The 27,166-nt window shown below is 36.7% G+C and overlaps 1 protein-coding gene across 2 annotated transcripts in view; it reads right to left on the bottom strand.

Annotated features, from left to right (window-relative positions):
• Positions 1-877: 877 nt before the first annotated feature.
• LOC109078388 (protocadherin-7-like) overlaps positions 878-27,166 on the bottom strand; it is a 34,488-nt gene continuing 8,199 nt past the window's right edge. Inside the window, exons 3-4 of one of the 2 annotated variants that reach the window (XM_042721017.1) lie at positions 4,965-5,163; positions 878-3,853 (exon numbers count right to left, since the gene is read on the bottom strand). In XM_042721017.1, coding sequence (XP_042576951.1) covers positions 3,351-3,853; positions 4,965-5,163 — 702 coding nt within the window. In that variant the 3' untranslated portion in view covers positions 878-3,350. Of the gene's footprint in view, positions 4,065-4,964; positions 5,164-27,166 lie in introns of both variants that reach the window. The other variant, XM_042721050.1, reaches the window with a different exon arrangement.

Consider the following 27,166-nt stretch of genomic DNA (forward strand, 5'->3'; position numbering starts at 1 on the left):
AATCATAAACTACACTGGGAAAAACAATAGTGGTTGGCTTATTAAATATTTATGTACCTTGTACAGTCAAAATTTGAACATGCTGTGTTTAGTTTCAGCATCTGATGATGCAGTTAAAATATAACAAATTGCAACTAGCGTAGTTATCTGGCTAAGTAACTATTAACAAACATTTGTAAAAAAAAAAAAAAAAAACAAGTTAAGTGTGGTCCTTGTCCAATTAAGCTTATTTTCCTCATAAATATGCAAATAATAAAGTTAAAATGTTGTGAAGGTGCAGTCAAATTAGTGAAATTTCATGGCCAAAAAAAATCATCTGTAGATTTTCAACACTGCAGTGATGTATGAAGCACAGTTCAGCTGACAGAGGTCACTTTCAAACTAAGCAGCTTCTGTTGGTCAACATGGCGAATCCGTCTGACCAACCTGTGAAATATTTTTCCCTCATGTGAAATTCCTGATAGCTGGATTCATATTGAAATGACTGGAGTTTGCTAGTGAAAATTATCTGAATCATGCACCTTAAAGGGATAGTTCACCCAAAAATGAAAAATTTGCCATTGTTTACCTGTATGTGTTCGCTCACGGTAGCCATTGGCTTCCATAGATTCACGGGTAGTTGCTTCCGGTAGCCATATTGGCTTCCATATATATATATATATATATATTATATATATATATATATATATATATATATATATATATATATATATATATATATATATATATATATATATAAAACCACACACAGGGGATGCAATTTGTTCTTTTACCAGCAGGGTGCAGGCTTGCAAAAGAAACATCATTATCACTATGTTCAGTAATATGCACAAAAATGAATCCAACCATAAGTTCAAGAGTGAAAAAGGAAGCAGAACACGTTTTAAAGGTGTTTTAATGTCAAAATCAAACTTTTACATGTCACATACCAAACTTTCAAACCATTCCAACCCCTTTTAATTTGTTATTTGTCATAACAAATGCAATGAACGCATTAATTCCATGAGAGAGAGCTTCAAAAACTCCTCTTTCACATAGCATAAAAACAGAGAAATAAAAAACATTTTCCTCACAGGTGCAGGATTAAAGACCGTCAACATGCCTTTCAGGTTAAAGTTCAATGGTCATTTCTCTACAGGGTAGCAGTAAAATGGTGGATGTTGGGCGAGTACATGAGTTCAGTGTTTATCTCATAAAAAAGTTCAAGTGAATGTTATGCTTTAGTCACAAAGTTATTTTGCCCTCCCCATCCCTCCCCGGTTTGCAGTAAGTGAGTTGAACTGTTAGGTAAACGTGCAGAAAAAAAAAGAAAGAAAGAAAACACACGGTTTCATATACATAGTCCATTACGCACCCCATAATGTACACTACTTACAGACTGCTGTATAACAGCATATTTCGCCTATAAACCTGGAAACACACCATTGTAGAGACAGTTTCCCTCTTCTCAAGTCCTCCGGTTTCACAAACCCTGTATAGGCCAGTTCATCAGGCTCCTCTCATCCAGGAGCCGAACCGCAGGTTCTGGGCTAATGTTTTTCAGCTAAGTTTGTGCACCAGTACTTCCAGTAAAACCAGAAAAGCTGGACAGATTTTGGCATAGATGGACTGGAGTCCACCAGTCCCGCTCCAGACCCAAGGCAGTTCCGTGAAATAAAAGAGATGAGTCTGCGATTCTCACCGCTGACAGGTACGGTGAGTCTGAAAAAAGGAAAGAGGGCTCCCCAACAGTATGGCCTTGTGAGGACAAATTCGGAGCACAGTCTAAAGCTCAGCTTTGATAATGGGCTGAGGACACATACTGAATCTCAAGTTTCCTGAGAGTTGGTGAAATACATGTCAGTTTGTTCTTATCAATCAGATTGTACTTACAATGCATAACAAGAGCTAAAAAAAAGTCATTTCTAAACTCAATTTGAATTTGATGAAGACCTGGACGAGGCTGCCGTAAGATTAACAAAGACTCATTAGAATGTCTTCATTGGTTTTAACTATAATACAGGTATTTGAACAACTACATTTTGGGTGTCATTTCTGGCTAAATTAAAAATCTAGCTCTCCTCCATCAAATTTTTCACACTGACCTCGCTTTGCATTCACACACACTCACACGTGCCCCTCCTAAAGAGGTTAAATCCTCAGAAAAACAACAAATCTGATTCTTATCTAACAAAATAAGCATTAGCTTATCCTCATGCAGTGTTGCCTTTAAAGAAATTTGGTTTACATATGAGCTCTACTTAAAAGGGATGAGATACAGTATATTTGTTGTTTATAGTATAGTATAGACGTATCTAAACCATGTGTAATGCCCCTGTGTATGCACTTTACACAGATGATTAGTTATTCAAATACACTTCAGTGTCTTATATACTAGTTGAAGATCAAGCAGGCAAAAGCGCTACATCTACTTTCAAAAAAACATTTCTTAAAAAAGCCTCAGGTATGCCAAAATGTCTGTTTATACAGTACATACACACTTTAACACACATATCTGCACTAAATGGATATAGACATGTATCTCAGTGTGTGTGTGTGTGTCTGTGTATGTTTGTGCTGTGTACAGAGTACTGTATCTGTGGCATGATTTCACTGGCTGATTTAAACTCTGAGATGGGATGGTAATTTAACAGTCATTGTGATAATAGCGCCATTATAGAAGCATTGAAATAGTAAAGAATTCCATCCAAAAGTTTCAAAGCACTACTGAGATCTGTGTTATATTCCCATATTTGTAAAAAAACAAAAACAAAAACAAAAGAAAAAACAGGTACTGTAGCTTTACAAATGATAAAAATTAATGACCAGACTATTTTTTTTGTCCTTTTCCTTTTTTTTTCTCTAAAAGTCTGTGATGAAAGCATTTACATGTCTAGTGTTTACCATGTGACTGTAATTAAATAACCATAGTGGCTCAGCGACAGGAAACTAGTTATATTAATATTTAGTTGACGCTGTTGCCCTATGATTGATTAGGATTTGCTTTTCCTGATGCTACGTGGTTTTATTTTCATGATGTGCCACGATCAGATGAAATGAGCGTCCATTTATGTGGTCCGTGACTGGATTTTGTCCATCAGTCCCCACATCGCCCCCTGTCAGTGGGAGGCCTAACATGCAAGTGTTTGCCATTGACAAAGTCTATCCAAGTTTATGAAAGAATAAAAGATGATTCACCTTTTCTCCTCAACTTTGATATTTTGCATCTAGAGTAATGAACTGATGATGAATTTTTGGCAAGGAGAAGATGCCTGTTTTGACCAGGTGTAGGCTAGTCTCTCAATGTTCCTCCTGCTCCGATGCAGTGAAGTTGCTCTGGGCCGTCCAGTAGAGTGAGGGCTGGCTGCAGCTCACAGGTACACTTCCCTGCGAGACAGAGTGAGGCACGAGGTGGTCTTATAGTCGCCCCCCGTCCTCGTAAGCGGAATGACCTCTGGTGGGTGTGAGTCTTCTTCATCCGGACGGCGGCCAAAGCCAGCACTGCTGAATGTGTCGTAGGATGCCGAGGTCATTTTCCGGTTCAAGAGATTACGGTTGTGATCGCCCATGATCCTGTTCCGGTCCCGACGGCTGAACGTTCCGAGCGGGTCTCCGTTTGCAAGCGAATCCCGGACCTCCTCGCTTCCTCCGCTGCTCTTATCCGTACCTCCGTCTCCGTCTTCCTCTTGGTCGCTGTCATCTTCTGTGTTGTTGTTGTTATCGCCGGGCGAGGTGAAGGTGGAGAGTTGAGGTGGTTCCATGCGTCTCCGTGGTGATGGTTGCACGGGCATCCAGCAGGTGTCAGAGTGACCAAAATCATTACACTCTCGTGTGCACTTTCCTGTCAGAGCCACGTCAGGGAGCTGCCTGGGGTCTGAGGAACAGAGAAAGAGGCAGTTTTAGGATGTCCTGTCAGGGAACCGTCTCTACTGAAATATGCGTGGGTCATAGGTCAAAATTTTTTCCTCAGACTGTCAAGTTTTAGACACTCATGATGTGCCTGGAGAATAAATGACTCTGTCTGTCTACAGTGGCGTCCGAAGGCCTGGGACCAGGTTTATGTCAGTTTGAGTACTGATATACTGCTGTAAATAATGCAGAGGAGAAGGACAAACCAAAATGAGAACAAGCCACATTCTAAGAAAATGTTAAAATGCTAACATTTGAATTGCTGGAAATATAATTCATGATGATAAGAACATGGTATGAAATTAAATAATCTAATAAAACCCGTCACTAATGGTCTTTTCAACACCACTCCAAAATTAATAGACATAATGGGACATATTAAGTACTTTTACAGTAAATACTGTTAAACAGATTTTAGAAGTATAAACACAGTCATCTTATAATTTAAAGTGAAAAAATGTAAACTGATATTCTCCAAATTTAATGGTATTTTATTAAACAATTATGTTTCCTTTTAGTTTTCATTAGCATTACATTAGCATGTACATTAGGGTTTTATATTACATCTTATGCAATTTGATTCATGTTTATTGCATGATTTTAGTGTTTTAATGTTCCAGTTTTGTATTTAGGTGCATGACACTGTGTGAAAAAATGGCTCAGTTATAATAGAATAGAATAGAATAGAATAGAGTAGAAAAGAAAAGAAAAGAAAAGAAAAGAAAAGAAAAGAATAGAATAAATGATTAATCTCCATGCAGCTCTAATGCTGCTGTCATTAAAGGGACAGTTCACCCAAAAAGAAAAATATCATAGATAGATACCTCATAGAAGTCTTTATTCTGTGGAATATAAAATAAGTTATTTTGAGAAATATCTTAGTGTGCTTTGTCCATACAGTGGACGTTATTGATAACCAAAACTACTCAGTTACCAATATTCTTCAAAATACCTTCTTTTGAATTTTTATTTTTGGGTGAACTATACCTTTAAAGGGGAAAAACAACAACAACAACAACATATGCACATCATTTTTCACTAGCGGTCTCAGACCTTTCCCACAGATGGCTTTTTACCATTTTCCACATGCTCCTCCTCGCCTACGCTCCCTTCTGGTGTCGTCCTTTCATATCCGTCTTCAGGCAGCGGTAAAGATCCCAGTCTGGGTCCAGAGGAGCTCTTGCTGCTGGGGGTCTCAGAGTCCTCCACTCCACTATCATAGCAGCCTTGATCAGGAGTCTGACTCACCACAGAAAATGTCACTCTTCTGAGGGGCTGCGGAGAGACACCGGGAGACATGAGATTAAACCATGATAGGTGACAGAAGGTATTACATCAGTGAGGATTATCTGTATGAGACCTTTGATTGATCTGACTTCACAATGACCTCTCACTGATACTCTGTGGATAAATAACAAACATGTATATACAGTAGCATTATACTAAGAAATAAAAAGCATGTTATGGCACCTGAATATCTCAAAGACTTGAAGTGGGCTCTTTTGACTTAATTAACCACCTGCAACATCCAGCCATAGCAACACCCTGGCAACCATCAATGTTATTTTAAATTTATTTGTGTACTATTATACTTTTTATTAATATATTGAACTTTCTTTATATTTTTATTTTTATATTTTCATATTCATTTTAGCTTAATATTTTAGTATATTCTGTTATGTGCTTTTGTCTTTGTTTTAATTTTAATTTAGTTTGAATTTTAGTTCAGTTTATTCATTTCCAGGTAGTAGGATTATTACAGTTAAATAAAACTGAAACTGAAAACCATTAAAATGTTACTTAAAATGTTTCATTTTATGTTCTCATTTTAATTTATTTTAACTTGTTCTACTAAAATAACTACAATAAAAAAATAAAAAATAATAATAATAAAAACTGTGACATAGTTTTGAACAAAAGGCCGAAATTAAGTTTATAGTTCATATCAGCAGAACAAAATAAGTAAATCGGGGCCTTTAGTTGGCAAGACAACATTTCTAATTTTTACAGTTGGAAATTTTCATCTAATATTTATATTTATATTTTATTTTTCAGCTTTAATTTGTTTAATAAAAATGTTTTAATAGTAATAATAGTTTAAAGGTTTTAGTTTTAGCTTTCATTAACCTTGTAAACCATAGGATCATGTTTTGCATTGAAAAGCACCGACCACATTTTCTTCAGAAAATGTAAAAATATAGTTATAAATATAATAAGAAATAACACCTTTTATTACACCCTGCAGAATACTTCATGGTGAGTGTTTTATGGCTTCATCTATGGGTGTGACTCCATCTCCCCAACCTAATCTCACACTAGAATATCAGCACATTCAAAGTCTCCAATGAAATCATAAAGTCTCGTTGAGGCTGCCTGAAACCGAAAGGAGAAATGAACGGAAAGTCTACAGCCATCCAAACGAGTCCCACATTGTCCCTTCAGTGTCTACTGGAGCGATGACTGACAGCTGTTAGGAGAACTGCCTTATGAGAAGCACATTTATATGCTCCGGTGTCTGCCTTAATCAAGACAATGTGAACAGAGAGAGAAGGGGAGTGAGAGAGTGCGTTAAATGAACAGAGTAATTAACTGATGGTTTCATTTTTCACTGGGGGGAAGTGGAATCGTAACAGAGAGGAGAGAGGGTGATGAATCAGACTTTATGGGTGTCATGTGTCAAATGTAGCAAGCGACAAATGAACATTAATAGAACAAATCATCTGTTTTGTCTGCGAGCCGGTGTCTGACATGGTTCTGCGGGACAGCAACCGGGAAACAGTTTTGTAAAGCGGTCATGAAATGGAGAACATACATTCTCGACATATACAATACAGTAGGTTACTCCACAATAATAATAAAAAAAAATACTAAAAGGTATACAACTTGAAACTAACTCCCAATTTAAAAATATGAATTCTTCTTTTCTACCCTCATGAAACGCCCGGATTTGAAATAAGGACAATCATCACATTACGATTCGTATGTAATCAAGGAGGTGTTCTGAACATGTCTGTTCATCAATCACAAGAGCAATACTGCAATTGGATAAAGATTCGGGTCGAGTAAGACCGTTAAACTCAGACATTGTTCTGTCAGTGGATGTAAGTCGTGGCCTAATGGTTAGAGAGTTTGACTCCTAATCCTAAGGTTGTGGGTTCGAGTCTCAGGCTGGCAGTACCACGACTTAGGTGCCCTTGAGCAAGGCACTGAACCCCCAACTGCTCCCCGGGCGCTGCAGCATAAATGGCTGCCCACTGCTCCGGGTGTGTGTTCACGGTAATTTGTGTGTCACTGCTGTGTGTGTGCACTTTGGATGGGTTAAATGCAGAGCACGAATTCTGAGTATGGGTCACCATACTTGGCTATATGTCATGTCACTTTCACTTTCACTTTGTAAGAAAATACACATCCAAAAACTCTGCATAGCGTTCCTAAAGATATGAGCATTAGAAATTCATGGCATGCATTTCTAATGTATTTTTAATGACGTGCCGTCGCAACTGAAAGATTTTTGTTTGTTCTTCTTCCCACACAAACAACTGACTTTTTCATTAATCAAAACAAACATCCAGCCATTTCATAATACCTTTTATTGAAAGATAGAGCAGTGCCAAGCATTTTGTCCAATATTTGCTTGAGTTGAATATTTTGTAGTTTATTTTACCATTCCTTTATTAACCATTCACACAACGTGTAACTAGTGTTTTACTGTTGTCGTTTTTTTGTTAAAAGTAACCCATATAGGTATATCCAACACATTTATGCTGCATTGTGTTGCAAATGGTTGCACTGTTTAAATTTCTTCTGCCTCGGGCTCAAACATACTGCTCTATTATAGCACTTACCATCTCGAATACCAAAACACATGACATGCTGTATAGGAGGATATGGCACGAAAAAGCCAATCATAGCAGTGCTGGGCATTTTTGCAAGAGGTAATGCCTCCTGAAATTGTGTGTTTCACAGAGAGTGAAAATGAGGATGGAAAATTATCCTTTTAACAATTTTTGACAACTTCATAAATTAACCTCAAGGCACACAATATAACAATCTAAAAACTGCATTGCATGACCCTTTTAAAAAAAGACCACACATACTGTCCATTACATTTTTTCTTCCTTATATTCTGTATATAGTATCATTTTCAAACGATTGGATCTGGAGCATAATGCGTGATAATTTGATGGTAATGCTTACAGTCATTTATAAAAGATCCTTGAATCTTTAATATTGTCTTTGTACCTTCCTCCATTGTGCACTTTTCTCTCTGTGCATCTCTGGAGGCACATAAAGACACACACACACACACACGCACACACACACACACACACACACACACACACACACACACACACACACACACACACACACACACACACACACACACACACACACACACTCTACTCAGCTTTATGTTGAGCCAATCAATGCAGTGCCCTTGACCCTTGCTGGAAGTCTCAGTGGAAAGCTGTTTTATTGACCCATAATTCCCCACCATCCTTTACTAACTCCACGCCTCACTTTCCTCAGAATTTCTACCTTTCAATTAAGACTGGGGATCTCCTCGGGTCTAACTCATACATACATCGAGCGAAACAATGTGCAGTTACAGAGATGCATTATATAAGTGCTTTCTCAACTGATGCGTAGCAGGCTTGCAGGTCTGTTCTGATTATTAACAGTAGGGGAAAACAATGCAGAATGGAAATGATAAAATGCAACTAACCTTTTAATCATATTCAGTCAGTATAGCATAATAAACAGCCTTATGAACTTTCACTGGTGATGTCAACATTTACATTTATGCATTTGGCAGCTGCTGTTATCCGAAGCGACTCACACTGTATTCAAGATATACTTTTTTTCAGCTCATGCATTCCCTGAGAATAGAACCCATGCATGAGCTTGGTAGAGACCTATGTAATGAAAATTTTGCCAAATTCCGGGACACTGCAGGTTGACTGGATTCCATGAATTTCATGCACCATGATCTCTGTTTGAGATACAGAATGCATTTCGAAATCCATACTTCCAGTCAAATTCTACTGGTAAAGTGTTTTGAACCAAATTCATCATATTTCAGCAAAACTAGTTGCTTTCTATGAGAACTGTACACGGTTGACTCATTTGACTGTATGAGGGTGGGACTAGAGGCTCAATAACATGGGTGGGAATATAAGCCTGTTTGCTGCATTGTTTTATCGACACAGTGGAACCAATCAGATTATGGCGGATTTCATGTTGAATTGCCAAGCCCTGCTGGCTTACGTTTGCCACTGATTACCCAAGCCCAAGCTTCATTTGATTTGTTTTTTAATGAAGCGTAATTAACTTCATATTTAAGAATGATATCTGCATTTAAATCCATTTCTAAAGAACGCAGTTCATGAAGAATTTTTTAGATCATTGTAGAACATCATTTTATCCACACAGCTGCCTGAAGGGTTTCTACAAATTACCCACAGAACTGAATCTCACCTACTCATTTTTGAGGTTCCATGAGTAATGTATCTATACAGTAGGTTGCTCCCAATAAGCTGCATAGAATCAATTTTAGTTGAATATTTCTTAGCTTCTATGGCCTATTATGAGAAGCTGAAGGTTTGTCTCAAGGTTTGTCGCAGTTTCCTTGACAAATAGAGAGCCATTGTACTAAGCAGTTATCATTAAGCTTAGTTTTAAAGTGATTCTTACTGTCATTGTGTATTATCTATTGAGAAACACTTTCAATTAAAACCTTGCTAACCTGTGGGTGAATGTCTCTTATAGGAAGGGAAAAATCACAAATGAGATCTCTTTAATATCTTTGTTTCTCTTAAGTGAGTTTAAATGGTGAATAAATGGAGCTGTTACTTAAGTCTTTTGCTTTTTTTTCTGAGAAAAAGTCCACTGTAATCTCAAATGTGTCTCTTCTAGAGTTCTAGAAAAGGAAATTAAATAGATTTCATCAAGAACTCATATATGGTTTTCTTATCAAATTATTCCAAGGCTAAACAATCTGAATAGTGATATTCGTGTTAGTAGTATGTCATATAAATTTTATATTACTGTATGTCAACAATTGTCTAGTTTTATGTCTCTTTAATACAATACTCTTCAAAAGCTTGAGGTTTATTAGATTTATTTTTTAAAGAAATTAATAGCAAAAAATACATTATAGCAAAAGTGACAGTAAAACTATTACTAAAGATCATTTTGTAATTTCTATTCAACAAAGAATCCTGAAAACAAAAAGTATTACATAATAATATATTAATAATTATAAATGTTTCTTGAGCACCAAATCAGCATATCAGAATGATTTCTGAAGGATCATGTGACACTAACATTTAAAAAAATCTTTTCAACCCAAAAGTTTTGAACGGTAGTGTATATCTGAAAAAAATCTTACACTCACAAATGAAGAAGAACGTGAAGCTACGCTCTCTTCTGAGCCATAAATCAAACTTTTGTGTAATAAAATGTTCCTCTGGGCTCTTTAATATAATGCATATTTAGAAGCTGCACCAGTATATCATGTCAGACTTCTGTGTATGAAAGATACGTTTTACAGTATACAGTAACTTGAGTTTCTACATTTGTAGCACACATGCTATTCCATACTGTGACAATATGATGGAGCATAATGTTTGCGTGGGAGACAGTCACAGAGTGCGTCAGTCACAGAGGTTAAGCTTTTGGCTTTGTGGTTGTTTGTGTTTGTGAGAGAGGAGTTTGGCTAAAGACACAGAGGTTTGGCTGTGTGGATGTGTGTGAAGAGCAGACTCTGGCTAAAGTCACAAAGGTTGGGCTTTTGGATGTTTGTGTGTGTGTGTTCTTTGGTCTTGGCTGGGGTCCAGTCAGTGCACCAGCAGCAGAAACAGAGCTGATAGAATATTAATGGTCTTTGACGGCAAACATTAAAAACCAACCCTTTAATCTGACACAGGCCATTTCCTTTCCCTTTCCAGCATGACATCCAACTGTGTCTGTGTATGTTTACTGATGTGACTGTCTGTTAAACCAGGTGTGCATCACCGCCTGCCTGTGTGTGTGTGTGTGTGTGTGTGTGTGTGTGTGTGTGTGTGTGTGTGTGTGTGTGTGTGTGCGTGTGTGTGTGTCCACATCTACAGCAGTGTGCATGCACATCTAACGATCTTGTTTGTGAGGTTTCAGGCTTGAGCGTGTGTATGTGTGTCTGCTTTCCGCAGTCATCAACATAATTAGTGAGAAACACTCTTACCTGACGGCTCAAAGGAAATTAACGAGGCCTGATTAATTAGTGCTTAGCCTCTCCTCTGTGTTCCATGACTCTGCATATTGAAAGGGCATGCCGCATACAATGAATTATTTAGGTGAGCTGATTTGGATATGGATCTATAGTGTGTTCCAACTAAGTACATTCAATTATAGGGTGACCATACGTCTGATTTCTAAATTGCCTAAATTATAGGTTATAGGTGTGTTCGGCTTGAAACAGTGCTGAACAGGTCGATCTGTATGTGACAACAAAGTACCGCAAGAGTGATTCGACAGCATGAAGAGCGTCTGCTCTCTACAGCTCTTGTGGTAATTTGATGTTAAACACAGATCGGACCTATAACCTGGACAATATAGGCAATTTAGAAATAGAAAAAGAGGACGAATGGTCACCCTATTCAATTAGTGACATCACTCAAACAGCACAGAAGAGGCCCTCAAGCCACGTTTTATTCACGATTAGTGTGCACAAATTGTCTTGTTAAGTATCCCACTTATTCCATCAAATTATTCAGAAAGATTCGCTGCATTTTTGTCAGAATTAGAATTTGTCTCTTCTGTTCTCATTACACAGAAAAATCACATTTGATCTCTCTACAATCCTAAATTCTCAACTAAATCTCAAACTGTGCTCAGATTTCTGGTCTCCATTTCAATGCAAACTCAAACATGTATCATCAAATTCTTCCAGGATTGAGACCTCCAAAGGTTAGTTCACACAAAAAAATGAAAACTCTGTCATATTCAAACAGAACCAATGGCGTGATGTACCCTTAGTCATGATAATTTGTTCATTGTTGTTTTGGAATGCTTTTTTTCTTTTACAGTGAATTAATCATTCTTGTTCATGTACTAGCTCAATTTTTTTCAAAGAAGACTCTCCCTTATGAATCACATGGCTGCTTTATCTCCCCTCAAAGAATGACTATTGAATAAGCAAATGACATTAAAAAGAAAAACAAAACAAAAAACATGAATTTGACAACATTTTATTCTGTTAGTTATTTAAGTCTGTAAATGAAATGCAATTAGTTTACAAACCATACACTATGGTAAGTGTTTTGAGGACATGACATAGTATTGTGCAAGGAAATGCGCAAAAATATCCCTTTATAAGTTGCTAATAAAAAAAAAGGCATGCACTTGATGCTACCAATTGCTGATGTGCTGCACCTATTGTATTCACCCATGTAATGATGTATCATGCTGGAAGGACAGGTAAACAAATCAATGAAAGAATCTGAATGAATCTGTCTTTGAAAATTCTTTCTAACAACTCCTATTCCATTCAGTGGAAGAAAGAAAGTCACAGGGGTTCAGAACAACATGAACAAAAAATAAATAAATAAAAAAATTGCAGAATTTTCTTTTGTCCTGAGCTATGCAATATATGCCGCCTGCAAGCAGTAAAGTTTTCTTCTGGAATAGCACTTGAATAGCAGTGTTTGCCCAAAAGGCAGCAATACACCACACAAGTATTTACAAATGTGGGACTTAAAGGCATTAAAGGAGGATGCAAAATTGCACACATCCTGAGACACAATTTGTCGTTGTTTGTTTGCTTTAGTTTAGCATTCACTCATATGCCTGTCCTGTGTAAAACAATTTCACTTGCCTGTGTGTAACCACAGCAAACACTGACAGTTATTAATACAACCAGGTGGCAAACTGACAAGCGTAAGTTTGTGTAGTAAGGAGATAGACGGACAGACACATACATCATTTACAATTTCCTGTATGTCTCCTGCTCAATGACGTGAGAAGGATAAGTGAACGTGTGCACCGGACTGGCGTTTCTGCGGTGTGATAAAGGTCACGGTGTTCTGCAATAGCGTGACAGATACTCCCGAAGATCATCCTGCACCAAGGCTCGCGCTGACTGCAGCATTTTACTCTAACGCTCCCCTCTCACTCTTTCTTTCTGCTCTCTTGTTTCTCCTCTTTATCTGTAACTCTCAACCATTTTTCTTTACTCAATTCCCTTGCTCTTTCAACCTCGTTCATTCATTCAGCCCACCATGAATTGTCTCATCTCTCTCTATATATCTCTCATCATCTCTCTTTTTCTCTTTCTTCCTCTCGCTCAGCTCCAGGTGATTTACAGGGCTGCTCAGCAGTATCTGAGTATCAGCACTGAGTCTGTGTGAGGAATAATAATCACCATGCAGTGAAAGAGGCACTGCAGAGAGAGAGAGAGAGAGAGAGAGATGGAGGGAGAGTGAGAACGAGAGAGGTGGAGAGTGTGTCGTGAGAAGAGCAGAGAGCAAGAGGTAAGAAGTGGTTGCGCTAGAACACACACACACACACACACACACACACACACACACAGACAGATATACAAGCATGGATAAGCGCACATTAACTGTTGCAGTGGGGTCATAGACTGACTACAATACAATGTCACGGAGGAAGACAGGCACCAGTGCCACTTAGTGGCTGAGATCAAGCACTGTCAATTTCTCAAGCATGCTATGAATGGAATGAGATCAGTGCCTTCCTACACATTCTTTAGTAATGTTATTGTGCATTAGGTCTGCTATATATTTAGATTTTGTAGGATTTATACTTTTTATAACCTTATTTTTTGACAGTCTAGTGGGGACATGAGGAGCATGTAAGGAGCAGAAAAGGGACAGGGATTTAAGGATTGAGAAATGACATGAGCATAATTTGAAATGTTGTATCATGTGAACTAAAAGCTCTGACTATTAACATTATTACTTTAAAAAAATAAAATAAAATGAGTAATGATTTTAAGAATAAACATCTGCCATGATGTCAGCAAAATTTTCACATACAGACTTATAAATCTTTCCTTTCTTAAAGGGATAGTTCACCCCAAAATGAAAATTCTGTCATTATTAATTACTCACTCTCTTGTCGTTCCAAACCTGTAAGACCTTTGTTCGTCTTCGGAACACAAATTAAGTTATTTTTTGATGAAATCCGAGAGCTCTCTGACCCTGCATAGACAGCAACACAAATGAAACGTTCCCAGACCCAGAAACATAGTAAGGACATCAGTAAAACTGTCCATGTGACATCATTAGCCGAACTTCGATTTTGCAAAGCTACAAGAATACCTTTGTGTGCAAAGAAAACAAAAATAATGACTTTATTCAACAATTCTTCTCCCCCGAGTTAGCGTCTTCCTTCATTTTGGAGATTACCATGACACATGCGCATGCTTTTCCTGAACATAAAGGCACGCATGCGTCGTGATACTCTCCAAAATGGCGAAAGATGGTAATTCAGAGGAGAAGAATTGTTGAATAAAGTCGTTACTTTTGTTTTCTTTACGCACAAAAAATATTCTCGTAGCTTCGCAAAAATTTGGTTGAACCACTGATGTCACACGGACTGTTTTACAGATGTCCTTACCACGTTTCTGGGTCAGGGAATGTTTCAGTTGCGTTGCTGTCTATGCAGGGTCAGAAAGCTCTTGGATTTCATCAGAAATATCTTAATTTGTATTCCAAAGATGAACGGAGGTCTTAAAGGTTTGGAACAACATGAGGGTGAGTAATTAATGACAGAATTTGAAAATTATAATCATTTTATAATCTTTTTTAGGTAAACTATCCCTTTAAGGGTTCATTTACACCGACACCGATTTGCAAATTATTTGTATTGATTTAAATGCAACACATGAATTTTATTCAGGGAGAATGCATTAAAATTGATAGAAAGTGACACTAAAGACACTAAAGACACAGAAATATTAAGCAGAAGTATCATGTGACACTGAAGACTGGAGTAATGGCTGATGAAAATTTGTCAGGAATCAATTACACTTTTTTCACATTATTAGTGTTTTTATACATACATACATACATACACACACACACACACACACACACAAACACACACACACACACACACACACATATATATATATATATATATATATATACATATATATATATATATATATATATATAGTAATAGAAACATCACCTTATTATTTATATGTGGTCACATTTCATATTCATTTTATTATAAGGATTTTATACACATTCTGTGACCTTACCATGAGTTTTTGCCATTATAATTAGTTTAATGAAGCCAGACGTCTGACTTCTGTCAGAGCGCCACAGCTGAGTCAAAGGCAAACAAGTTTAAGCACTTAATTCCTGAAGGAACTAAAGTGCATCATTTGAAGCAAAGCTGTTTAACCAACCACACAGCGTTTGGAACGGATTAAGCTCTTGAGTTGAGGGCAAACTAATCCATACGTGATTGGGCTTTGACTGAATAAAAGATAATGATTAGGTGCATGTCTGACAGACGTCTCTTGTCTTCCTGGTTCGTTTCGCTGAGAACAATGCTCAGTGCTTAATGAGGGTGTCCTGATGTTACCAAGCACTGTATGTGCGTGGAGGTGATATTTATGGCTTTCCCCTCATCATCGTCTCAGACAACCACATAAATGTCTCCATTGTGCTTTACGAAGTAAACAGGATGCTTTAGCTACAGCTTTGCCTTCATATGTATGTGTGTGTGCTTGTGCATAGGAATTTCACATGTGTGTGTCTGGTTATCTATATGGTGAGACAGATAAATTTAATGAATACCCACTTTTGACAAAAAGCTGAACCCACACACACACACACACACATACAGAATCCCCTATTGTCCATTTTATACTGACCATCAACTGAACAAAGTAGTTCTGTCATAGACGCAGAAAAAAAAAAAAAAAAAAAAAAAAACAATGAAGTTAATAAGGATGTCTTGCAATGTGTGTATAGTGAGCTCTATAAGTATGTCCCGTGCCGGGTGAGTTATTTTCACACGTAGATGAGCTCATGCTATTTAAGACAATGTTTTTATCATTTATGCTACATGCAATTTTACCAACGAACATATGCACGCACAATCCTGACTCTGTTTCCTGTCAGAAACCTGTCACTGAGGTGACAAATGGCAAGATGAAAAATACGTAATCATGCGATTTGCACAGTCTCTGAGCGCAAAACAATAAAATCGCACACACCTACACTCAGCGGTCCAGACAGCGAACACACCACTGTGACACACATAAATTTGAACCGAATGTCTCACGACATACTGCGGTTTCTATTACAATAACCTCAGTGTGTGTACGCATGCGACACAGAGGGGCGTTATTAGGCAGAGCACACTACACTCTTTCAGTCCGCCCCCCATTCTCAGTTCCTCACAGACGCAATCGCTCATCTCTGTGAAGTCTTCATCATCTAGGTTCATCTCATGACGTCCACTGTGAGAATAGGCCCTTTCTGTGATAAAGGCATAATTAACATTTAGTGTCGGGGAGCAGTTAACTAAAAGTAGCCACACTGCTACGTCAAAACAGTTGCGAGTGAGTTTTTCTATAACAAGTAAAGATGTAATGTACAAAACAGCAAACAAATTGAGGTACTAATCAAACATTGTAGGTTAAATATCTTCATTCTCTATCTCATATGTGACCCTGGACCACAAAACCAGTCTTAAGTCGCTGGGGTATATTTGTAGCAATAGCCAAAAATACATTGTTTGGGTCAAAATTATAGATTTTTCTTTTATGCCAAAAATCATTAGGATATTAAGTAAAGATCATGTTTCATGAATAAGTTTTTTAAATATCCTACCGTAAATATATCAAAACTTAATTTTTGATTAGTAAAATGCATTGCTAATGACTTCATTTGGATAATTTTTAAAGGCGATTTTCGATATTTGATTTTTTTGCACCCTCAGATTCCAGATTTTCAAATAATTGTATCTCGGCCAAATATTGTCCTATCCTAGCAAACCATACATCAATTGAAAGCTTGTTTATTCAGCTTAGAAAAATTGACACCTAAGACATATAAAGAATTTTATAAATAAACATATAAAGAATTTGAAAGACAAAAGAAAGATTCATTTTAGTGAATCAGTTCACCTGAACAGTTCATTTAAATGCACCGGTTCAATAAAACGATTCACAGATCAGTTCCTGTCCATGTAGCACTTTCCAGCCATATATAGAAAATGTAATTATAATAATTTTTGCAATAAATTTTCAAAATAAAATAATGTTTTGTTAAATGTTATGTTATTTAATGGAACTGATTCATTTGTGTCTATGCACAGATGTCTGCAATTTTTCTAGCCATATATTAAATTAGATTATCATATTTATAGCAATAATTATACAAAAAATAAAATTATGTTTTGTAAAATATCACTTTTTGGTCATTAGGTTTTTGATATAAATTATGTTTTGTTTTGTTTAGTTATGGAATCAAATAATGCATTTATTTGTGTCCATGCGAAGATATAATATTTTGTTAAATGTCTCTGTTGGACATTCCGTTTTTAATATAAAGTATGTTGTTTACTATTAAGTTGTTGTTTTATGGAATTTTGTGTAAATAGTGTAAATAAATGTAGTGTAAATGCCATCCATCATTGTACTAAAATTAATAAAATAAAATAAAATAAAATAAAATAAAATAAAAGTAGCTAATTAACATAGCTTAATACAGTTTCAAAACATTGTTTAGCTCTCCATTCCCTCTGCTAAGGTTTTTTTTTCCTTCTTTTTTTTCTGCTGTCGTTTTAGGCCATAAATTATTCAGACCATTTAATGCAAACATTAAATCACTCTGCACTTTAATAAATACCAATCCAGTGGAATAACGGCCGGCATAAACCATCATAAAGACACCTGACAATATAGGCCCCGCTCTATAGACCAGGTTGTTGCAAACATCAATTTCATGAGTTCCAATGTTCATTTTATCCTTGAGTGTGATAAATGTTAACTGCTTTGGTTTGCTGTCCACAATGAAGTGCTTGAGCCTACCCCCACCTCCCGGACGTATTTAATTATAGAAATTAAGGTGGAGTCAGGGTGGTGGAGGGATGCCAGAAGAACTATCAAAGGAGTGAGCTAAGCAGCTGTGTATATATCCTTTGTGACATGATTAGCAGAATGAGATGATCACGCTCCTCCTGAACATCCGTTTGGAACTCGGTTATGATGTTTCATGTATCTGTTATATACCGTATATATACACAGATGTCATAATTATTTGTTATTTTTCACCTCGTTACCAAGAAAGTAGACAGATGAAATAAAACGAAGAGAGGAACAAAATCAAGACACATCCCCAAATTCAAACCATCGTTTCTCACATGAAAACCACAGCTCAATGAGTGTGACCACTAGCCCGAGGCTCAAACAAATGTCAAATGTTATGTGGAATATCATACTGTACATTTTATCAGATCCGAATGTAACTGATGGCTTACGGGGCTCCTGAGAGAGATTGTTGTTCATGTTTTCTCATGAAATACTAAAACTGTCACAACCACTGTGTTTTAAGGAATGCTGATATAACCTGAGATCAGGTCAGCGATCGTGGCCTGATGGAGACAAAATATGATATTACAAAAAAGCTGAAAAGGTTAGTTCAGCCAAAAAAAATGAAGTACGGTCATTATTTACTTACCCTCTTGCTGTTTCAAGCCTGTTTCACTAACCCTAAAAGCTTAGAACAGAACAAAGTGGGGGGAAAACAGTTTATAGTCCTGCCTCTGGAAATAAACAACATAGGAGAAGAAAACAAATCAATCCATTTAGAAACAATAAACAACTGCAGCCCACAACTCAGCACTAACGATGTGTGTGTCTGTGTGTGTGTGTGTGTGTGAGAGAGAGAGAGAGAGAGAGAGAGAGATTGATTGATGTTACATGACCTTGTAAAAATGAATTACAGTTTAGCATACTTTTAAAAAGAGTACTTATTATGGAACTTATATACTTTAGAAGAAACTGATTATAATTTTTCAGACATTTAATTGCATGTTAATTGCAATTAGATGGCATTTAGAGTGCTTTCTTGACCAACTTAAGAGGGACTTAAAGGGATAGTTCACCCAAAAAAGGACAATTTGGTAATCATTCACTCACCATCAAGTTATTCCAAACATTTCTTTCTTCTGTTGAACATTAAAGACAAAAAAAAAAAAAAAAGATGATAGCTGGTGTATTTTTCCTTGAGTATGCTATGTTAGTGATTATAACATTACCTAGCTTGATGGTAGCTTGTTTTATACTGTAGCTTGTTGGATAGTAGGTCACCCACTATAACTAACACAGCGATAAGCCTATTAGGCCAATATTGAAGATCTACCGTTGTGTTGGGTTTTGCTCAATATGATGTTAAGTGGCAGATCAGTGGGCTTGGTGCAGTTGAATATCTAAGAGACGTCCTCTGTCATAGATGAAACCTAAAATACTAGCCTATGTGGAGGACACAAGATAATTTAAGAATTACAATATGACCGAGTGGTGAACCTTTGAACCTAACTCATATTTAAATAACTATCGCTTTTTGTTGTTGGCCAGATAAATTGATAGAAAAGTGCACCAAAATGCCAGGTAATAAAAGTCCTCATATTAAGGCAATTTGGAAACATCTTTCCGTCCCTTTCAAAAATTGCTCTTGCAAAATTTTATGTTTATTGTCACCCCAAATGTTAGATGAAATGTACTCCCATGTTTGAAGTACTCTACAGGTGCACATTCAATATAATTAAGGCACGCTTCTTTTTTCACAAGAAAGATAAGATAAAACAGCCAAACACAGTTGACAACCATCAGTTGAATTTCTGAACCAAAACAAATGTCCAAATTAACTTTGACATTTCCTCAGGTTTGCTTATTTGATCATATCAGTTCATCAGGCATTTCCACTGTGCACGGTGTGAAAAACTGTGAATTTGTCTGTCCTCATAAGCTGCGTTCGCTCGTCAGCAATTGCACCAACACATACAGCAACTGCGACATCTCAGCAGGAGTTGTCTGACCGTGTCGAGCAACTGAAGCCCCAGCCACAGCTTGAACATGTTTGTGTGTGTGCATAGATAACAGACATTTTCTTTCTTCCTAGCTGCTTTTCCAGCACAAACACTTTTAAAAATCCCTTCTGTGTTGTGAGAACCCTGAAGAACTAGTGTAGAAGTTGAACTTCAAAAAAAGCCTCTCCATCTCACGTTCTGCTTTTTGCTTAGCAAAGTGCTCCCTCTAAATTACAAAGAAAACGAAGCACTTACAGTCCACATAGTTGACAGTCTAACTTATGTTCAGCGAATCTCCCAACACAAACACTCCACACACACACACAAACACGCACATACTCTCTTCTCATTGCTGCATTTCAAAAACGTCCTTCTCAGGTCTGTCTTCTTAGATGTATTGCCCCTTTTATCCAACCAATTAGGCGTCAGCATTTCATCTCCCAGGAAACGTGTTTGTGGCTTTAATTGGCCATTTGATTTGCATCGCTTTGATTTAATTCTAACTGAGTGAAGAGTTTTATTTTTGCCCAGGCGGCTGTTGTTTCCCCCTGGGCCGGTGCCACGTGTGAGTGTGTGCGGGTTGTGTTCATGGGTGTTGCTGTATGTGTGCGCATCAGAAATCAGACCGAAAAGTGTGTGCACCCGATTGGGGAGGAGGATTGCAGATCGGCGAGGGTGTCGGATTTAGATTCAGGGTTAGAAAGTGTGTTGCCTCGGTTGCTTTACTTTCAAAATTTTTTAGCATTCTTTGAAGCATGGTGGGTGTTGTTCTGAACACTGTTACACTTGGGCAGTGTGAGGAAAGCATCATGTCTAATCTCTGTGGGCTTCCTGTCAACGTGTACAGGCAGGTGTAAGGGATCACACACACAAACACAAACAGAGGAACGGGCCCACAGGCCCTGGCTTGCCCACACACTCATTTTCCACCAGTGGGATGAGACGGAGGGGGGCGGACGACTGTATAGTGGTGTATCCAAGGAGAACGACAAGTAGTTTTTCTTCTACATGAAAAGTGCTTTTGTGGCAGAAGCACAGCAGAGCAAAAGATTATCTATAGTGCTCCTATAGTGTGTCTTAAATGGTAAAATATTCAAATAAACAAACAAACAAAAAAATAAATAAATGAATAAAGCACATAAAGAGTACAATCTGTGGTTTTATGCATAATAATGTCACAGTAGTATATCTGACCGCTTCTAAGACTGTAGTTCACAACCCCCATGACTCCTGGTAGTGCTGCATTCAGCCATTATTTTTCTCCTCCATCATCACGCTGTTCACAGATGGACTGCATACAATTTGAGTAATCAATAAAACAAGCTTATTTTATTTAACTGACATGCTTTCCAAATGTACATACATGAACAAATCCCTCGATTGGACATGCTTGTGCGTAAATGGGTAGTCAGGAATTAGTGATCGTTAATATAATGATCTGGGACCGGATTCACAGAAATCTTCTTAAGAAATAAGTAAAGATTTTTCTTAAGATAAATTCCACAAAGTTCGTAAGAATGTTCTTAAGTGCAATTCTTGAAAAATTAGTTCTTAAATATGTTCTTAAAGGGGTCATATGATGCTGCTAAAAAGAACATTATTTTGTGTATTTGGTGTAATGTAATGTGTTTATGCGGTTTAAGGTTCAAAAAACACATTATTTTCCATATAATTTACATTATTGTTTCTCCTCTATGCCCCACCTTTCTGAAACGCATCGATTTTACAAAGCTCATTGTTCTGAAAAAGCGAGGTGTGCTCTGATTGGCCAGCTATCCAGTGCGTTGTGATTGGCCGAATGCCTTAAGCATGTGACGGAAATGTTACGACCCTTAACATTCTATGCCGTCTCCCAGGCCAGCAGCACAAGACTTAGTCCAGCTGCTCTGCTCCTGCACATCCTATCATCGGTTCTCTTTTAGCAGTTCAGTCATTGTACTGTTAGGAGGAACTGAATAACTCGGTATATTGGTTTATTTCGCGTAAGAGGGAGTGTAAGGCACGTTTATAAACTGAATAACTTAAGTCATTTGTGGATTAGTGCGTACTGGAGACACAAACAGTTTCAAACAATTCAGTTCGATTTGGTGAACTGGTTCAACCGGTTAATTAAGAGGAGCCGGTTAAATTTAAAGATTAGTTCGAGATCCTGACATCACTAGACAAGACAAAACAAATAAAACCCATTACAAACGAGGCATTTGCTGCATCCAGTTGGGACATAATTACTGATTATAATGATTTATACTGTATTTTTATGCGTTGCCTATCACGCTGCATAAATATAAAACCATGTCTGCATTTGTGATCTGAGAAACAACAAACAACAAGTGCTACTCTAATGCTCAAAACTCGCGTTTGAATCATCATTGACAAATTATTTAAATATAAAAAAACGTACCTACAGGCTTTGAGTCAGAAGCACCAGACTGTCCTTGCAAAGTTTGAACTGCCCAACTTTATAGAAACAGCCGTTGTGCCACAGACACATTGCAGGATACAGGTTCAGGAAACAGTCCTCCTCCTCCTCCATAAAATGTGCAGAACACATCTGAATATTTGGGTTGAGCTGTTCTGGAACAGTGTTGAAATACAATTTAACCTTTCTACTGATTTGAACAAATCCCTCTAGGGGGGTTGTGGTTGACTCTTAACTTTTATAAAGAATATCTCTTTGGATTTGAGACTTTAGTCTTTGCAATTTTACAGATCTTCTTTATTCTCCTCTATGCCCCACCTTTCTGAAACGCATCGATTTTACAAAGCTCACCAAGAGCTTGCAACACTCCAAAGAGAAAGGAAAAATTGAAATTGCATCATATGACCCCTTTAAGAACATTTTAGTTTTTTTCTTAAGAAGAAAATGACAGTCTTTATCTGACTGAATACATGGCTGAAGCACTGATAAACTTCAAAGGGTTGCCTATTTGCACTTCCTGCAGATTACCCTAATAATCATAATAAAGCGTGCAGACTACAAAAAAAATTGAGCCAAGGTATGAACCCTAATTACAGTCTTATAATTAAGTGTCCAAATTCCAAACAGACTAAAATGCTTATTAAAGACTGTGCCATTTATTCTTAGTTGTGCATACTGATACATTGTGCATATGGAATGTCAACGTGATCTCATTAGTGTTTGCATGTAATGTGCTGTTCTAGCACACAAATAATTCAAAGTCAGGACATCTTCAGAGATATACAAATCTTTATGAAAATCTTAAATACATTAATTTATAGTAAATGGAACTAATGTTTAAGTTTTAACAGATTCATTTATTTAGTGAACTTATGTAATGCATTAACCTAATTTGACATCATACTGTAGCTATTTGAAATTAAGCATTCTTGAAACTCTTGTGAAAGCACACACACAAATCAATTAATACTCATTAAGCCCCATCAAAATGGCAAACGACTTTAGTTTTAATAATAATAAAAAAATCCCACATATAAGTCATTTATGAATAAATTCATATTCAAAATTTCTTCATTATTAATAAATGACATTATTATACCAGTAAGTTAAATCAGAAGATCGATTAGTCAACCAAATTCATACAAACAAAAATATAAAAAAAAGAATGAAAAAATGTAACGTATCCTTATCACTCAATCTTCCCACTATATATTTACATAATATATATTACACAAAATTATATTTACTAACATTTCTCGGGGTTTTAACTATCAATCCCCCTCTCTCTCTCTCTGACAGGCAGTGACAGAAGAAGCCTGGGGTGTTTGAATAAAAGATTAATACCTGGGCAAACGACTGTTTTAATAATAATAAAAGATGAATACTCAGGCTGGTTCGTGACAAAATTTCAGGGGTAACCCCATGAACTGTAAATCAGAAGAACAACAGACCTACAGTTTGGATACCACAACAAAAGGATCACCCCACTGCGCTCTATATCCGTATGGGGATTACCGGGGATATAGGGAGAGCCGGGTTAATGCCGGCTCAAATATGAATGCAATCCAGTAAGAGCTGAATAGGAAATGACACTGGGACTCTAAATGCTTGAGCTTTTCCACTCAATACCAGCAGTGTGCTGAAGACACGATACATAGGGCTAACAAAGAGGTGTGTTATTGTGTGGGTTTGTTTGTTTGTTTAATTGACTACTTTGGTGTGCATAATTGTAAGACTGTGCATTTGTGTGTGTTATTTTTTATGGAACTGATGCCTTTAGAGTGCAGCCAGCACAGGAATATCTCTAATAATAGCCATTGAACATTTGGCCGGAAGATATTTTGGCTGCAGTGCTAGAGGTGCTTCCTTGAAAGATTATGAAGAATAATTCTGATCCCAGCATTTCCATTAGCATCTCTTTACAAAGGTAAAGTTACTCATCTAGTCAACAAAATTATTGACAAAAATGTTTGTTGACAAAGGTTTTTTTTTGTTGTTGTTGTTATCAACAAGGGCTGAAAACAATTTGATTAAATTATTTATTTCCACTGCTGAAGAAAACAGAGAAAACAGCTACACTGTGAGATATTAGAAATGCACTAGCAATGTTTTTTGAAAGAAGGAAAATATAGGAAGAATTGATTTACAGTAAATAATCCAATCATCATGCATTGGGGATTGACCCGCTTGAGCTGGAAGAGCTGAATACTGGCAAACTGAACCACTTTGCAGATGGATTAATATGTTCACTCAAACACATCCTATATATACAGTATATGAGATTAGTTAGCTAAATCCACAACATAAACTTACTTTTGTGCAGACAATGAAGTGACTTCATAAACAACTGTAAATTAAGTTATGTTTTTGTTGGATTGTGACTGAATATGCTGTTCTAAAAACAAAGCAGTACACATTGTGCAACATCCATATCAGTCTCTAAAACATGAAAATGAATAATGGCCTGTTCGTACCAAGGACAATAACCGTAATGATAAGGACAAAGGTATAGTTTTAAAAATCGTTCTAAATTTAAAACAATAGCAGAGTTCACACCACAACTAATACGACTATAGTGATAACATCACAGGAATCACATACTGAAATCACGTTCAGAATTATTTTTTTCCTCCTGATGAACAATTAAAAACATTGACAGCCAATTAGAATCCATCCTGCATTATAATTATTCTTTGTGTGAACAGGCCTTAAATTTAAAGCAGGGTGAATTCACAAGACAGTCATTAATACAATATAATAAAACAAAGTGTTATTTTGTTGGCTGAAATTATGTCATTTTAGTATAATAAACAAATGAAATAAAATGGGTGGAAATGTATAAATATAATGAAACAATGACTACATTTAATTACATGTCGTGTATATTTTTGTTAAAGACAAAAACTAACTATTTCCCAGTCTGGACACAGAGGAAGAAACAGATAAGAGTCATGGCCTAGATCTTGTGCTAGAAACTGATTTAAGAGGATGGGAACTTTTCATCTCCTTGTGCACCTTTGCATCTCAGCTTAATGTGTGTGTGTGTGTGTGTGTGTGTGTGTGTGTGTGTGTGTGTGTGTGTGTGTGTGTGTGTGTGTGTGTGTCTGTGTGTGTCTGTCTGTGTGTGGGTGTGTGTGTGTGTGTGTTTTCTTGGTTCTGTTGCTGCTTGTCTGGGAGTATATGGGTAAGGAATACCCTGAATTCCTGTCATGACTCATTTTGAGGTTGAAACAGTCAGACGAGCAGGTCTGTGCCTTACAAAACTCTGACAGCCTTGACTCTCTGACTCGTTTCAGATTTATACAATGTGGCAAACAAAGCATAAACAGACACTGAAGGAAGATATTTTAATAAAATTGTGTTTTACCAGCATTTCTTTCCATATGACCTATTTGAATGAAATGCACTTTTCCTTTTTACTCTAGAATTACAGTTAGGTCTGAAATAAAAAAACAGCACGAATGTCAGAGGTAAACTGATTGTAAAGCTTTATTTATATAGTCCACAAAGCTTAATTTAGTATAAAAAATTACTAAAAGTCAACATAATGTCCCAAATGACCCTATTTGCTTTCTAAATAGACATTTGTGGTGGGTTATATAGATTGATTGAATGATTCATTGATGCACGTTATTCAAAATGACTGAAATTACTTTTCATTTTATGCTGACATCAATAAGGATACTATTGAATAATGTTAACTAATAGACAAACAGGACTGTATGCATTATTTTAGCCAATCTGCGTTGAGTCTGACTGTGTTCTTGTTGATTCCCCTTTACATTGTTACTCGCTGAATATCTTGTTGCAACTGAAAATATGTCACATTATGCAAGTAAAATGGGTTGCAACCAGCAACTCATGCTTGCTTTCAGATATCTACATGAATATAATAATAATAACAAAAAAATAATAATTAAAAGGTCTCCATATTTGGAACCTTGGAAATATAACAAAGAACATATGATATTGTGTTTACATGGCTTGTTTACAAATATGCACTATTTACACATCTTGTCAATTCTCAATTATCATTCAATTTCACTAAAGGAATATACAGTATGGATAAACAACAAATCAACCTTGCAGTAATGGCTTTTGTTGCAAAGATATGGGTGGCGGTCACATGAGAACCTCCCATCTGGTCATGACCATCAGTGTTACTAACCTTATGTGTAATCTATAAATTATTAATCTCTCATTTTTCAATATGTTACACTTGGCCACAGAAAAGCATCCTCTGTCATTTTTATTGCCTTGCGTTTCACAGATGTCCAACACAATTTTATGGGAAGTACACAGTACTGAGGTTATTTACTGCAAGTGTACTTGCATTGGCAATAAATGACTCTTAATTGAGCGGCTGACATAAAATGTGACCAGAACGGCAATCAGAAAACATAATGATGCAGAAACAGAGAGAGAATCAAATTTTTGCATGTGTAACTAAATGAGGAATTCTAATAGCCATAAATTGGTCTTAAATTATTATTATTATTCTCCATTCTAAAACTCTGTCCCTAAAATAAAGTTTGCCATTTTTAGAGCTGAATGAATGTCTCCTAATAAACCCTTTTTCCTTTTAATGATGTCTCTAAAATTAGATTTTTTTCCCCCTCTTCAGATTTAGCAAAAACTTCTAGACATTTTTCAGCAATCCCCCCCACCCCAATAACATTGATAGGTCAAACTCATGCATGCACACAGACATACTTCCACCATCATTCTTAATCCTTTCTAACCGTGCAGTGCACGTCCATGCAAAAGCTTTCATAATGCTTTCCCAATGAAAATCAATACAGC

This window comes from Cyprinus carpio, chromosome A1 (assembly GCF_018340385.1).
Source record: "Cyprinus carpio isolate SPL01 chromosome A1, ASM1834038v1, whole genome shotgun sequence".
In the NCBI taxonomy this organism is placed as follows: domain Eukaryota; kingdom Metazoa; phylum Chordata; class Actinopteri; order Cypriniformes; family Cyprinidae; genus Cyprinus; species Cyprinus carpio.